Below are 17,256 nucleotides of genomic sequence, written 5' to 3'. Positions count from 1 at the left end.
TTCAAGCAATACAGGTTTGACATTATTGACAGCTCATCGGCAAGGAACACATGTATGATGGAGCACCATAGGAGTTGGTACGTGTCTTTGACAAAACACACCTGGTCGGGCTTTTTCTAGTGTCTTACTGTGTTATTGTGGAAAAAAGTAGTCACACTATGTGTCTATGTACTCCGTTCCAAAAAACTAGTCCCTGGTGCAATGCACTAGAATGCACACCTCTTAATGCACAACCACACGCGCACCGAACACTGCATGTCACCGATTTATTTTACTCACCTCAATTTATTTTACTCACCTCCCTAACAAATTTGTGTTTGATGCATATTGACCTACTGTCCGCATACCTGGAAAGCAAACACCAGACACTCCGTGCACTACGCCTAAGGAACATGAGACCGGGAAGAATGCAAATGGCGTGGGGAGCACCAATTCCATCTTAGATTCCGGATTGTTTGCGATGCAACACATGGAATTCTACACTGGGCTGAATTGCACAAACTGGCATTGTGGTCTACAAAGAGGGGATGTTGTACAACTACTGAACCTATGCAAGCATTTCATGCACAACATCTTTTTGAGCGAGGTAAATGGTCACATGCAGAGTGTTGCCACACGTGTTGGCGAATATGACCACCAAAGGTTTGCACAACTGGGTCAAAGATTAGTACAACCCCCACAATAACGAGTTGCCAAGACAGGGGTGTACTCGACAATAATTTAGTCTCAAATTCTGCTTGTAAACACTTCTAAAATGTTGCACTAATGTCCATTTTTTGCCACTAGAGTGGGGACACTAGCATCTAGGGCCCATGCAAATTTAGGAGGTCGTGAAGTTAGTGGGGTATGGATTTTATTTAGGAAAAAAGGTACAAATGGGCTATTGAGCTATTTGGAGGATAGCAATTAAACCACCGAACTCGAATAAGTTACAAATTCATTCATGAACTTTAAAAAAAAATAATAATAATAATAATAATTAGTATTTTTAGCCGGTTAACAACGAGTTTGTGCTGATTGGAATGATATGTGTATATTTTATTATTATTATTATTATTATTCTACTAAACATTTGATCATCTTCTTAAATACCATGTTTTTATAATTTTATTTCTTGATATGTCGGTTATTGTGTTTAAAAATAATTTTTAAAATTTTGTTTTAATAATTTCAAATGAAATAATAATTTTGAAAAAAAAAAGAAAAAAAAAAAAAACAATCTGACCTTAGATGAAGGGTTCCCTGGTTTGGATGTGTGCATCATAAACAAAAGGCGGTGCATTGCTAGCCTGAGTAATGTGACAGTAACTGATTAGCATAGCATTCATGCACGCCACTGCGTTCATAACAAACAATTCCAATATTGAACTGCCACCTGGGTTCGAATCCCTCCTAATTTCTAGCATCTCTCCATAGCTTTTTTTTTTTTTTTTTTTTAGATGGTAGGAATGTAGCTCTTTGCCATGATCCCTACAGACGGCGTCAAAATGATACGATTAATTCCCATGTATGTAAAATGTATATCGTATGTATGTAACATGTATGAACAATGAGGTAGGCAAGAGAAAGTAGAGCAAAATGATCTTTTATTCATTGTTGTTCTTCCCTAATTCTAGAGAGAGTTGAGAGGATTCTAACTAGAGAGAGAGTGTAGTGGAAAGAGAGAGAAGGGGAGGAGCCCTCAAAATGAAGGGCTAGGGCCCCTTTTATAGGCCTAGCCGAGATGAGTTTGACCTTGACTCGTTGACTAGCTACGTTCGCGTCTTGAGCCGTTTGACCCTGACCCGACTATAAACGAGAGCATGGACGTATAGAGAGGTATAACCCGGGGTATATATTCTATCAAACTTCATATTCACAATTATTCAACTCTATATTCACAATTACAGAACTTTATATTCATAATTATAGAAGTTTATGTTCATAATTATAGAACTCTATATTCAAAATTTTGAACTCTATATTTATAGTTATGACAATTTTAAAACCGTATGGACATGGTTCAACGGCATAATTTGCCCACAATTGTCTGCGCTAGCTCTATAGCCCTAACTTTTTTATTGCAATCCACAAATTCCATTATTTAATATGATATTTATTTAACAAGTGGAAGAAGTCCGCCTTTCATGATATACTATAGTGCAAAATTATATAATGTTATATTAAATGTCAATTAGCGTATCGTATTTAATAACAACAAAGTTTAATGTACATAGATATTATATTACAGACGCATAATGTTTATTAATAGCATTTATCTTATACTATGTTTATGTATTTTATATGTTTATATAAAATAAATATATTAAGTGTCAATTAGTATATCGCAAAAATTACGTGAAACGATGTCTTTTTTGAACCGTGGTCCACACAGTCGACATTACAACTATTGGGCAAATTATACCACGGATAGGGTCCACCTTGCATGATGTGGCAAATTATTGTATGGATCATGGTCCACACAGCTATATGGACCACGGTCCAAAACAATGTCGCCGAATTTTATTAGTTAGAATAATGTACATTATAGGTTAGAATATAATAATGTAAATTACGTGTTAGAATAATATACATTATGTGTTAGAAGGATGATGTCTTCTCAAATTTTTACAATTTAGAATAAAGTGTTATATTATATATGCAATATAATATATTCTGTGATTGAATCCATATTGAGTGTAATTTCATTTTTTTAATGTAAAATTTTGCACTCAAGTAACTCTATTTCTCTTATATATATATCTTCACACGAACTAAATTCAACTTAAATAAAATTTTAATTTAATATTCATTTTGTTAATTAATACTATTTATTTCATATATTTAGAAATAATACTATTTTAAATTGTTTGACAAACAAATAATTTATTTTCACAAATTTTTTAAAGAATTGAGAAGTAGGAGGCGCAGTGCAGCAAGGACAAAAACTACTATCAACACGAGTTGTGAGGTACCATACGAAGAAGGCAGTGGCAAGAGATTTAGAGGATATTGAAAATCTGTCACCTTGGACGAATAAGTGTGCAAGATTGACTTTGTCTTCTCTCGAAATCAAGCTCTTGACAAGCAAAGAAGACGTGATGATGAGAATGAAAGAGCTAAGAAGAGACAACGGGTTGAAGCTGCTGAAGCCGAGAGGAGAATAAAGGCCATATTTGACTTCCTTAGAAGAGTCACTTGGTATGCAACAGATGAAGCTCTTACTAGTGCCATCTTTGACATTTTAAGGGACAACAATGCCTCATTTGCTAGTGGAATGAATTCAGTTGAACTAATACGATGGGTACGGTTGCGCAATGAGTAATATTTTGTAATGTTTATTTATTTTATGTTTTCATTGCTATATCAATGTTATTGTAATATCTTGAAATAATGAATAAAATAATTTGTGTGGGTTGCCTGTTGTTAAATTATTTCCAGCATTTAAAGTTCCTAGAAGTTCAATTTGTTGAAACCACAACAAATTACACTTAAATGTGAAAACAAAAATTAAATGATAATTATAAAAATATAATAAAGTAATTATAAAATAAAAAATATATTTAAGTCGCGATTTTAAAACCACAACAAGTTACACTTAAATATGAAAACAAATATTATTTAGCAACATTTAATAGCTGTTACTAATATTTTAAAAAATTAAATAAAAAATTTAGCGGCACTTAATAATTTGCTACTAATATTTTACAAAATAAATAAAGAAAAATATTTAACAACATTTATAACTGTTGGTATTATTTAAAAGAATAAATAAATAGATATATTTAGCCGTGGTTATAAGCACAACAATCATTATTGTGTGGACCATGGTCTATACAAGTTGTGCGGACTATATTTTGTCTACTATAAAATAATGTATATTCAGTACAAAAATAATATACATTCAGTACAAAAATAATGTACATTAAATTCAGGGGATTTACATTATTTTTGTTGAGTGTACATTATATTGTATAATGTACATTCAGTACAAAAATAATGTACATTTAGTATATTAAAAATGTACTTTTTGTTATGGTCCACGTAACATTGTGTGAACTAGGTCCACGCAATAATTTGCCTAAGCCCTAAGCACAAGCACACACAATTGGGCCGGAAAAGTACAAATTATATTCGAAATCATAATGTAATATCAGCCCAAGTCCCATCATCTCAATCGTTATACCATGGTAAATTATTGTATGGACCATGGTCCATACAATGTTACGTTGATTATAACAAAAAGTACATTTTTAACATATTAAATGTACATTATTTTTGTACTGAATGTACATTATACAATATAATGTACATTCAGAACAAAAATAATGTATATCCCCTGTATACAATATATATTATTTTTGTACTAAATGTACATTATTTTTGTATTGAATGTACATTATGTTATAGTACACAAAATATGGTCCACACAACTTGTGTGAACCATGATCCACACAATAATGATTGTTATACCATGGACCAGTGTTCACACTGTACTATGGACCCTAATTCATGTGTTTGTGTTTTGTGTTTTGCGTTTTGTGTTATTAAATTCAATACTTTATGAATATGAATTCTGTATGTGTTTGGAACAAATTAATAATTGCGTTTTATGTTATAAATTTATGTCTTGTGTTGTGAAATTTTATACCTATAAACATGTACCTAAATTACATTTGAAAAATAAGTAGATATATAATATGTGTATGTGTTTTGTGTTATGACTTTTTGTCTTTTGTATGTTATGTAAATATATATTATATATTAGGAGGGGGTCAAAAGTGTAATTGATCCATATTAGTTCATGATTTAAATTTTCCCATCATCTGTGAAGACTGATATTCTGATTCGAGAGAATACTAGAACATTTTAGGACCTGCAGTTCACACTCCACACAACAGATGCTTCATGAATGTTCCGGCATCATCTTCTCTCATATATAAACACCGTTCGTGTTCCTCCATTTATGCATCAAAACTGAAGAACTTCAAGCATTCCTCATTGTATTCACACTCAGCTATTACCCTAAGAATTCTCAGCTCATTCAATCAAGAAAATGTCTTTGATTCCAAGCATCTTTGGAGCTCGCCGGAGCAACATCTTCGACCCCTTTTCTCTAGACTTGTGGGATGCTTTTGAAGGGTTCCCGTTTTCCAGCGCCGTCGCCAATGCCCCCGGCGGCTCTGCAGGGGAAACATCGGCCTTTGCAAACGCCCGTATTGACTGGAAGGAGACGCCGGAGGCTCACGTGTTCAAGGCGGATCTGCCGGGGCTGAAGAAGGAGGAGGTGAAGGTGGAAGTGGAGGAAGGGAGAGTTTTGCAGATCAGCGGAGAGAGGAGCAGAGGGCAGGAGGAAAAGAATGAGAAATGGCACCGTGTGGAGCGGAGCAGCGGTAAGTTCCTAAGGAGATTCCGGCTGCCGGAGAATGCGAAGATGGATGAGGTGAAAGCTTCTATGGAGAATGGAGTGCTCACTGTAACTGTTCCCAAAGTGAAAGTTAAGAAACCTGAAATCAAAACCATTGACATCTCTGCTTAAACCTCTTATTTCGTGTGTATGAAATTTTGAAATAAAGTGCTGAACAAATGCTCTGTATTAAGAAATTGAGTGCTTAAAATGTTGTAATTTTTCTTGTCCAAAAAAATAAAAAAAAAAATTAAATAAATAAAACGATAAAACAGCTTATTTGTAAACAAGTTTAGAGTGTATATATTGTTTTTATATGAATAACCCCTGGACTGATATTTTGTCCCTAAACAATAATAATTAGAGTAAGCTAACAAGGCTCCGTTGTTGTCTTGAATCGGTTGATTTCTTTGGTTCTCTAGCAACTTCACGTATTGAGATAGTCTCATATGAATGTTTGAGATTCCTTACATTTTGATCAATGATTCCTTTCATTTTGATCAAGGTAGTTAGAAAGATGTTGAAACAAGGGTCATTTGATCTAGGCGTTTTGATGATGCCCCATTCTATGCTAAAAATATTCAAAATAGTAGTATATCTTCAAATAAATTAATCAATTAGTATGATGCCCCATTCTATGTTAAAAATATTTAAAATAGTAGTACCTTCAAATAAATTAATCAATTAGTAGATAATATTTTAACTTTTCAACTCGCTAATAATATAGAGAAACAGCAAGCACATCGATATGCATGTGTTAATAAATTGCAAATATGTTGACAAATGTATTGAGTAATTAACAACCAAATTTATGTATTTTTTTTTATAAGAAATAACATTATTTTTGAAGACGAAAGATTAATTCCTTGAATCACCGAGAATAACGTTTACAAGAAAAGATGGTGGAGAGTCAAACCACTCCCCGGAACCTGACTCAGAAAAGGCCTCCCTAGCAACAATGTGGGCGGCACTATTCGCAGATCGCTTTACACAACAAAATTTAACATCACCCATCTCAGACGCTAAATTTTTAATATCATCAACAATGAAACCAAAAGCAGAATTAAAAGCAGGCGAACCAATAGCATGATAAACAACCTGACTATCCATCTCTATATCCACGGAGCCCATACATGTATTCTTCAACCAACTCATAGCTTCCCGGATGCTCAAAGCCTCTCCTTCTTTCACCATAAAGACCCCAGGCAACAACATATTCTTGGCCGCTAAGAAATTCCCATTGTCATCGCGAAGTACCCAACCAAAACCCATAACATTACTAGTCTCACGTAACGCCGCGTCCGTATTCAATTTCAATCGCCCCTGAACAGGTTTCGTCCATGTAGTCACGGCCACATTTGTGTCCTGGCCTGGTGACTCCTCATTTACAGCCCTCCAACTATCCAGAAATAACAAAATTCTCTGAACAACTATGATAAACATTATTTTTAGCGTTATTTTAAATAATCTTTTTTATAGTTAATTTGTAATAATTGATTAATTTATATTTATTTTTATTTATTATCGCTACAAGTAGTTTTTATAAATATTGTTAATTTTTTTGGGTTATTTTTGTTATTAAATTAATTTTGTTATTAAAATTTGTTAGTCCAATAATTTCTTAACTCAATTTAATAATAATTATAATTTTGGTAGTACATGTTCAGTAGGGGTTTAATAAATGTAGATTACGGTCTCTAAGAGCATCCACATTAGTTGGAGAGAATTGGGGGATAATGTAAGAGTGATTAGGAGAGAGAATGTGAGAAGGGGAGAAAAAAAAACAAAAAAACAAAAATAAAAAAATAAAAAAAAATAAAAAAAAAATAAAAAGAATGGGCTGGCACGCTTGCTGTGCGCTTCAGATCATCTTTCTCTCTTTTTTTTTCAGATCATCTTTCTCTCTTTTTTTTCTTGGTTTTCGCAATATTTCTACCATTGCAGATGAATTCTCCTTGAATTAATTCTCCCCTACATTAGCTTTGCTCCCCACTCAGTAGAATGCATTCTGAAATTTCCCCTTATTATCCACAAGTGTGGATGCTCTAATAAGTTTATTATTATTATTATTATTATTATTATTTAGAATCAAAGGACTCGCAGACTTCTTCTCCGTCAAAGCTACGATCCTATTGAATAGCTGAAGCTTCGGACGAGACCGCGTCGGAGGAAAACGCAGCGACGTTCAGTACAAATCCGATTGGACGGTGAGAGATCAAAGTTACGATTGGACTGAGGATTATAAATAGAGGGTAGAAGGCATCAAGTCCATCATCATCAATTTAACTTCGGACCAATTTCGGAGGCGAAAACTATTTCTGATGGTGAATTAATTCCGATCGGCAGCCTCAACTTCCATTCGGCGACAACAATTCATCTGGACAGTAAACTGGTTGGTAGCATCGTTAATTTTTAGTAGCCAACATCGCTATTTTGGTCTTTTCTTTTGTCCTTAATTTGAGCTGCAATCTTGTAATTTGTAATTAGCATTCCAATTCATTCTGAAAGTTGTACTTAGCATTCCAATTCATTCTGAAAGTTTGAAATGCTAATGACTATGTTTAGTACCTAAAGTTTGGATTATTGCGTACTTAATCAAGCAATTTGGCATAAGATTTTAATTTGCTTTGTGTTTCTACTTTCTAGGTTACTATCTAGCTTTTCAATATTTAATTTGCCTTGCCCGCATGGGTAGCTCAACTGGTCATAGAGGTGAAATTTTGGAAGAATGACTAGGGATCGAGTCTCACCAGAGGCAGTGTGGGAGCAACCTCTCAAAGTGAGGGGGGCTCCTTGTGCGCAGTGAGCACCGGCACTAGTTTCCTTTTGCTAAGAACATGATACAAGAGTTTTAATGTTATCAATTTAATTATGATTTATCTTACAGCTTTGTGTCGAGATTAATTGAGTTTAATTTGGCCAATTTAATTCTTATTAGTCCACTTGAGGGAGTTATAGAATATACACCATGCCTTTTACTTTTAAGTTCGGTCTTGCTACCTGTTTGTTTTCATTTAGTTTAATCCATTATGATTGTTAATTTGATATTATTGTTTTTGGTGATTTATCCGTTTACTTTCATTCGTATTACGTTGCATTTGAAGTTATCTTTGGCATTTGATTCAGTACTTTACATTATCAAGTCAATTAATTCTTAAGTTTAAGTTGTTAAATTGCATAATATTAATTCCCTGTGGGATCGACCCTTGCCTTTGCACACTATCACTACACTGACTCGTGCACTTGCGAGGACTTTATTTAAAATTGTCCATCAATTTTTGGCGCCGTTGCCGGGGAATTGTTTATTTTGCAATGTAATTTTCTGTTTTTTTTTTTTCGTTAGTTGCTTGTTTTTTTTTTCCCTATCCCTTCATTATTGTCATCTTTTTCATTCTTTAATCTTGCATTTTATTTGATTCGTTCGTCTGTTTAAAAAACTGCTTTATATTTGTTCTTGTTTTCTGCATGCTTTATTTGATTGTTAATTTGTTATTTTGGCTTTTGTTAATTTATTTATTTCGCTTTCTGAATTCTAATTAATTTACATTTGATTTTGAATATGGTCTTTGATATTTCCTCCGTCACTCATTCCTTTACGTCCTAAATTTCACTCTTTTTGCATTTAAGTTCTCCTTTATTTTATACTAGTTTTTGCTTTCCCTATTTCTTTATTTATTTTTCCCCATTTCTTAATATTGCATGTTTTTTTTTTTCTTTCCAATCTCTTTATTATAATTATCAATTTTTCTTTTCCTTCAATTTTTAATTGTGCTCATTTATTTAATTCATTAGTCCATTCTACTTTCTCAAATTCTTTTTCGTTCTTAATCACACAAATATTTGAAAAATTTTACATTTTAATATGTATTCCTTTTTGTCAAACCAAAATAATCCTTTTAATAATGATTTTGGACAGGTAAGTCCAATGAATGATTTTAATCAACGTCCTGTGCAAGACTCGTTTTATAATTCTTATAATTCGGGTTGGGAAAATCACCCTAATCTTTATTGGGGTGATAATCAAAATGATTTTCGACCAAGTCATTTTAATTTTTCTTGGGATGATAATCAACATGATTATCAATCAAGTCATCCTAATTTTTGGGATAATAATCAAAATCATTTTCAAGCAAATCATCCCAATTTTTATTCTGATTATTATCAAAATGATTTTCAACCAGTTGAGTCACCCCAACCTAAAAAACCATCTTTGGAAGTTACCCTGCAGGATTATATACAGACCTTCAATAGGCGGCAAGAAGCTTATGAGCAACGGATGCAACAAAAAGCTTATGAGCACCAAATGCAACAAGAAGAAGATGAACAACGGTTCCAAAAAAATGAGGCTTGCTTTAAAAGAATAGAAGCACATTTAGAGCAAATTGCTGAATTTGTGCAAGGGCATGTGCTAGGTAAGTTACCTAGTCAATCTGAAGAAGCTCTGAATAATGAAAACAAGTTAAAAGATAATATCACTTCTAAACCAACTGAAATAATTGAAAAATTGCATAATGATGTTGATGATATTATTGTTGAAAATGATGAGCCTCAATTGCATAAATCTGATAACCCTTATGTGCATCCCAATCTTTATGTGCCCCCAATTCCTGTTAATGAACGTATTGAAAACACCAAACCTATACAAAATGAAGATTTTGAGGAGGAGGAGCCCTATGTAGCACCCGAGCCTTTTGTGCCCCCAATTCCGTTTCCAAATAGGCTCAAAATTTGTGTGCCTGAAATGGTAGGTGCAGAGCTAAAAAAAGAATTGCTCCCAATACCTATTGATGCTCAAGAAGATAAATTGACCAAAAATGTGCTTGCTGAAACTGCAAAGTTTTCAATTTTTACATCTATGAATCTGTCTGATAGATATAACAAGTTTTTGTAGGGTTGAATTTTGCTGATGATGGTAAGTTGTGTTTCGATAAAATTCAAAAAGAAAATCTTTTGAATGGCGTTGATAAATTAGTTTCTTTTTGTTATTCTCAAACTGCATGGCTAAATGATAATTCCACACATAAAAAATCTAATAAAGGATGACTCTCTTTGTTTTCTTTTCTTTCCTCTCACAACATTGAGGACAATGTTGAAAATAAGTGTGGGGAAGGGATTTTACCCACAAATCACAAAAAATTGAAAAATTTTAAACTTTTTAATTTTCTTATGTATATTTTCTTAACCTTTTTTAATTTCTTTTTTAATTTCAAACTTTTTAATTTTCTTATGTTCATTTTCTTAAAAAAATTTATTTTAAAATTCTAGCATTAGTTTGAGCTTTACACTTGTGATTCTTTTAAATATTTGCTGATAGTAATAATGCATATTTTTGTCAACTCTTAGCGTGTATATTGCTTTTGACTAGTTGTTAATTTCTTTAATTTTATATCATAGCCAAAAAAAAATAAAAAATAGACAAAAACAAAAAGATATCATAATTAGAGTTTGCAAAATCACAAATACCTTTATATGTTTTATACTTTTATGTATTTTCTTTAATAGTTTATATGTTGATTTCACCTTATATTACCTTTTTTAAATTCTTAAATAATTCTTGAGTGCTATAAATTGTGGTGTAGTGTGTTGGTTCAAGGATCGTCTTTGTGGCATAAGTGAGGTGAAAATTCTTTTAACAAAAGATTTAAAAATATATTCAAAAATAAATGAGAGTGTTTTATTTATCTATTTATTTTATTTTATTTGTTTTAATCTCAGAGATTCTACTCTGCTGAATCAGCCACTTATACACATGTACCATAAATAAATAAATAAGTGTCGTGGTCTGGTTTATGAGTACACACAAAATTGAAAACCCAAATAAGTCTGGCGTAAAATGGCGAGGTTTTTGGGGAAGTTCTCTTTGGAAAAAGTCAAAATAGAAAAAATAATGAGTGAACTTTGGAAGAGACGAGCAATTGCATTTCAATTTTAATAAATGCCTTGATCCTTATTTCCTTCATGTTTTGCACCTGCACTGTGATAGAATATTTGTGAATTTGGTTTAGGTTGAATTTGGTGAAATTTTCATATTTTCCTATTGAGTTTTTGTAGCATTCAAAAAATATAAGGGGTGTCATCACACGAGCACACGTTTTATATTTATGTTAGTTGTTAAAGTTTTTAATTTCTAGTCAAATGTTTTATACATTCTTTGAGTTGGCACTAACTTTGCATTGGTGGCAATAAATTTGAAAGTCTATTTGGGTGAAGCTCGATCTAATACTTGCTTTTATTTTAATTACTTTTCTTGTTAATAATATTTTTGCTTGAGGACAAGCAAATAAATAAGTGTGGGGAAGTTTGATAAACATTATTTTTAGCGTTATTTTAAATAATCTTTTTTATAGTTAATTTGTAATAATTGATTAATTTATATTTATTTTTATTTATTATCGCTACAAGTAGTTTTTATAAATATTATTAATTTTTTTGGGTTATTTTTTTTATTAAATTAATTTTGTTATTAAAATTTGTCAGTCCAATAATTTCTTAACTCAATTTAATAATAATTATAATTTTAGTAGTACATGTTCAGTAGGAGTTTAATAAATGTAGATTACTTATATATGGTCTCTAATAAGTTTATTATTATTATTATTATTATTATTTGAAGCTTCGGACGAGACCGCGTCGGAGGAAAACGCAGCGACGTTCAGTACAAATCCGATTGGACGGTGAGAGATCAAAGTTACGATTGGACTGAGGATTATAAATAGAGGGTAGAAGGCATCAAGTCCATCATCATCAATTTAACTCCGGACCAATTTCGGAGGCGGAAACTATTTATGATGATGAATTAATTCCGATCGGCAGCCTCAACTTCCATTCGGCGACAACAATTCATCTGGACAGTAAACTGGTTGGTAGCATCGTTAATTTTTAGTAGCCAACATCGCTATTTTGGTCTTTTCTTTTGTCCTTAATTTGAGCTGCAATCTTGTAATTTGTAATTAGCATTCCAATTCATTCTGAAAGTTGTAATTAGCATTCCAATTCATTCTGAAAGTTTGAAATGCTAATGACTATGTTTAGTACCTAAAGTTTGGATTATTGCGTACTTAATCAAGCAATTTGGCATAAGATTTTAATTTGCTTTGTGTTTCTACTTTCTAGGTTACTATCTAGCTTTTCAATATTTAATTTGCCTTGTGTTTTATGACAGTACAAGAACTCTAATTGTGAAGCTTTTCTTTAGAATGTGCTGCTAGTTTCCTTTTGCTAAGAACATGATACAAGAGTTTTAATGTTATCAATTTAATTATGATTTATCTTACAGCTTTGTGTCGAGATTAATTGAGTTTAATTTGGCCAATTTAATTCTTATTAGTCCACTTGAGGGAGTTATAGAATATACACCATGCCTTTTAATTTTAAGTTCGGTCTTGCTACCTGTTTGTTTCATTTAGTTTAATCCATTATGATTGTTAATTTGATATTATTGTTTTTGGTGATTTATCCGTTTACTTTCATTCATATTACGTTGCATTTGAAGTTATCTTTGGCATTTGATTCAGTACTTTACATTATCAAGTCAATTAATTCTTAAGTTTAAGTTGTTAAATTGCATAATATCAATTCCCTGTGGGATCGACCCTTGCCTTTGCACACTATCACTACACTGACTCGTGCACTTGCGAGGACTTTATTTAAAATTGTCCATCACACTACATTCAAATAAAAAACGACACCCTTCCAAACGCTGTCATTTCGGCTACTCCACACACCCCACAGGACCATTACAAAGTTAGGCAATAGACTAGCATTCAAAGAATTTATACCCCAAAAAAACCAGTCACCAAGATGATTACCTTCATAGGTACTGATATGCGGCATCCCCAACTTATTCCAGAGGCGCGTAACTTGAGGGTAATAAACAAACAAATGAAGGGCAGACTCTTCTACATCTCTACACATATGACAATTCAACGCGCAAGCAACATTTTTAGTCATCAAAATGTCACGGGTAGGGAGGTAAGATGAAGCTAACTACCAGCAGAAATTTTTCACCTTCGGCGGAACGTGAAGATTCCAAACTTTGGACCACGGGTGATCATCCGCAGCCACCATAGTATGCCGCTTGTAACATGACTTAACAGTGTAAGCACCCTTGTGGTCCCAATTCCAAAACCACTAATCTCGGGGCTTCCTAATATTGAGAGAAATATTTAAAATCAAGTTAGCATCGCGAGCACCAAAAATATCCCTCACGTAACCCACATCCCAACCATTACCTTGCATGTTCATGAGAGAGGACACCGGGGCATCATATACCGACTGATGCAACTCAGACTCCACATAGGGGTTCTCATCAATAGGTAGCCAAGGATCCGGATCTATCAAAGTCTCCCTTCCATCGCCTATCACCCGTCTGCTACCCTCATTCAGACAACTCTTCACCTCCATCATACCCCTCCAGATATAGGACGGATTACTCCCTACTCTTACATCGAAAAAACCACAATTAGGGTAATACCGAGACTTGTACACTCGTGCAACCAGGCTAGCAGGTCTAGTTATCAGCCTCCAGGCTTGTTTCCCGAGAAGGGCTTTATTCATCTCATGTAAGCGATAAAAACCCAACCCACCAACAGCTTTTGGTTTACACAAACCTTCCCACGAGCGCCATTTAATTCCACGGCCATCCCCAACTCTACCGATCCACCAATACTGGTTCATTATATTCTGAAATTCACGGCATAGCCCAAGGGGTAATAAGGAAACCATCATTGCATATGTCGGCATTGCCTGAATTACATTATTTAGAAGAACCTCTCTACCTGCTCTGGACAAGAACTTAAAATTCCATGAACAAATCCTGGTCAGTATTCGTTCCTTCAGAAAGCCCAAAATAGCCTTTTTCCTCCTTCCCACTAGCGAGGGCAAACCCAAATACTTTCCACTTGTCTCCCCCTCCTCCACGCCGAGTGTGACACCCCGTAATCCAAATTCAATTATGGGATTAATTAAGTAATTAATCCTGAACCAATTGGTAATTTAATTCCTTAAATTCCTGAAAATTCAATAGTCGGGGACTAGTAATTGACTAGTCAGCCCCAAAGTCAAGGTTGTACCTTAAGCTTTGTGAGGAGTTCCCTTGTTCCCTTACACCTCTTCATTTTAGTAAGGGTATTCATGACATTTCACCTTGTGTTAGTAATGCAAGCTAACCTAGTAGACACTCCTCATTCTTGCTCCTTACACTTTCCAAATTTGAGCTCTACCTTCTCTCTAAAAGTTAGATAGCTTTTCTTCCAAGCCAAGTTGGAGCTTTGTCAAATCCACAAAGATTGTCTCCAAGATTCTACCTTTCATACATTTGAGCATCTAGGAGGGTAAGATCTATGTTCATCTTGTGTTTTTATTGTTTTCTAAGGTGTCTTTTCTTAAAGATAGAATCTTTATGATCTTTTGGAGTGTTCTTGAAGTGGGTTTGGAAGGTGAGCCTTATTAGGAGCTTGGTGAAGTGTTAAGTGAAGGTTTTTGTCTATAAGAGGTAACCCATGCTCTACAAAATCTATTTTGCTTACCTATATGATGATTTCTTGGATTCTACATGTGTTTTGCTATGAAATGTGAGTGTTTATGCATTGTCTTGTGAAAATGCATATCTAGAGCTTGTTATTAGGGTTCTTGTATGCCATTGCTTGGCTATTCCTTTGATTTAAGTCATTTTGTTGTATTTGGTGAGATTTGGCATGTTTTGGACTTGAATTTGAGCTTGGTGTTGAAAATCCCCGAAGGGATTATTTTGGGCACAGGTACGTACCCGCGGGCGGAACGGCGGGCAGTGGCCTACCCGCCGCCTACCCGCGGGGAACATAAGGCCGGTGGGTGTGTACCCGCGGGCGGAACCACGGGTGGGGGTCTACTCGTGGGTCCACCCGCGGGGAACATGCTGGTGTTGTTGAGGGATTTGTTCCCCGTGATTCTTTTGACTCCGTATTTGGTCTTTTGACTTCCCGATGTTCTTTTGTGGAACTATTTGAGCGTCTTCTTGATGTTTCGTATGTCTAGAACTATATGGTAGGAATCCATGTAGGTTTTGGTGTCTTGAATCGTGCTAAGTGTTCAACATTGTGATTCGTTGAACCGAGATGAGTCTTGTGTGTTCTTCGGAACTACGTTTGGTTTAGCCGTTTGAAAAGCATGCTAGTTCGGTGTTTAAATGCTAGCGTGTGTGTTGTTTGTACCTTCCTATCGTTGATGATGACTTGTGTTATTCATCGTTGTTGTTGTGGACTGTGATCCACTCCTTGATTGAGTATGGTTTCATATCTTCGTTGTGATCCGTTGATTGATTCCTGTCGTGGTGTGATGTGTGGGTGGCTGTACCTGGATTGCACGATTAGTGGTATGGGACACTAGTCACCAAGGTACGGCAGTGGTCCTCGTGGTGGCCATGATGTGATTATGGAGTTTGTGACCTGTGTGTCGGGTTCACGTATTTTGGAGAGGCGTGTGTCGCCGTGTGTGTGATCGATACCTTGTGTACTATGAATTGGTGGTCTTGTTGGTGGTTTGTTGGTGGGGGACGACGGTCCCAAGAGGGAAAAGGTTGGACTAAGAAGTACAGGGGTCCTGGATGTAATGGTTGGTACTAGACATAAGTTTGGGGGTAGCCATAAGGTTGGAACCGGGCATAAGGAAGGCATATCAATTCGTGATGTGTGATGTCACGAAGGCTTGTGTAGCCGTTGTTGTGAGTTCTCTTCTTGTGACGTGTGTAGTCACAAAGGCATGTGTTGCCATTGGTTGTGTCTTATTCTCTTGAGTTATGCATGTCGGGTGTTAATCTACTGTGTGATGGTAAATTATGCTTTGAGCCGTTCTTGTGAGGCGTTGTATCTCGTGTGGTCTTGGGATGTGTTCCCTTACCTTGTTGTGAGTGCTTAGAGTCTTGTGTTGACTTCTGCTCTCGGTTTTGGAACTTATATATACATATTCCGTTTCGCAAATGATTTTACAAACGTATATCTTATCTATGTATGATATTTCACATGTATTGGTGGGTTACCAGCATTATTCGCTGACCGGGCGTCGTCCCATCTTTTATGTGTTTCTTTCAGGTGATGTTTAGACGTGAGCACGGTCTAGAGCCTGCTAGTGTAGCTCCCATCTTGTGTTGTTATGGCCTGTGTGCCAAGGATAGATTTTAGTACTTTGGACATGTATGGTTTTAGTTTATGAATTATGCAGATTTTAGCCTGTGCGTTCACCTCTGTGTGATCGTGGCATAACACCCCTTCCGTTTCCAGTTTATATAATCCTTTTTCAGTCTTCCGCTGTGTTTGATGTTTTGCCTAGATATCTGCATGTTTAAGGCTTTAATTAGCATGGAAATTAGGGGGTGTTACACAGAGAATATCAACCACCTCATTCTGCATGTTCTGTGGTACATTAGCACTAAAACAAGCAGCGGATTTTTCGTAATTTATGTATTGACCAGAAGCCTTAGCGTAAGTATCCAGCACATAGAAAGTGTGAAATAGACGGGGCACCTCTAGCGACAATCGCCCCATGCAAAAGGCCCATAGACATCCTCTTCTCTATCATTGTGCTCAACCCTTCTGTAACAAAAAGAAACAAGTAAGGGGATAACGGGTCACCTTGTTTGAGTCCCCTACCCGGGGTAATAGGCCCTAACTGCCGCTGCTCATGGAGAACATGGTACTGCACTAATGTGACCGTTTCCTGAGTTTTTGACTGAAATGGGCATTGGGAAGTGTTTGTGGACAATAATGGGAGGTCAAATTTTTTTGGACAAGAATGGGAAAAACGAGTTTGGGAAACGCGGTTGTGGTCAAAACCGCATTTCCCAAACTCGTGTGGCGGGCTTGCATACTCTACGGACAACCGCATTTGGGAAATGC

At 35.1% G+C, this 17,256-nt stretch overlaps 2 protein-coding genes across 2 annotated transcripts; one reads left to right on the top strand and one right to left on the bottom strand.

Annotated features, from left to right (window-relative positions):
• The first annotated feature begins 4,945 nt into the window (after nt 1-4,945).
• LOC109155028 (17.6 kDa class I heat shock protein 3-like) lies at nt 4,946-5,615 on the top strand. The gene has a single exon (XM_019302760.1). It carries the CDS (start codon nt 5,036-5,038, stop codon nt 5,516-5,518), a length of 483 nt encoding a protein of 160 aa, XP_019158305.1. The 5' UTR covers nt 4,946-5,035; the 3' UTR covers nt 5,519-5,615.
• Nucleotides 5,616-13,516: 7,901 nt separating this feature from the next.
• Nucleotides 13,517-14,128, bottom strand: LOC109155081 (uncharacterized mitochondrial protein AtMg00310-like). Its single transcript, XM_019302807.1, has one exon. It carries the CDS (start codon nt 14,126-14,128, stop codon nt 13,517-13,519), a length of 612 nt encoding a protein of 203 aa, XP_019158352.1.
• Nucleotides 14,129-17,256: the final 3,128 nt, after the last annotated feature.

The sequence above is a fragment of the Ipomoea nil genome, unplaced genomic scaffold (genome assembly GCF_001879475.1).
Source record: "Ipomoea nil cultivar Tokyo-kokei standard unplaced genomic scaffold, Asagao_1.1 scaffold2690, whole genome shotgun sequence".
Taxonomy (NCBI): domain Eukaryota; kingdom Viridiplantae; phylum Streptophyta; class Magnoliopsida; order Solanales; family Convolvulaceae; genus Ipomoea; species Ipomoea nil.
The sequence above is the reverse complement of the archived record's forward strand: the minus strand, read 5'-3'. Positions and strand labels throughout refer to the sequence as shown.

What these genes read in the sequence shown, in the direction of transcription:
- LOC109155081 (XM_019302807.1), bottom strand. Translation starts at nt 14,128, where the DNA reads ATGCCGACATATGCAATGATGGTTTCCTTATTACCCCTTGGGCTATGC.
- LOC109155028 (XM_019302760.1), top strand. Translation starts at nt 5,036, where the DNA reads ATGTCTTTGATTCCAAGCATCTTTGGAGCTCGCCGGAGCAACATCTTC.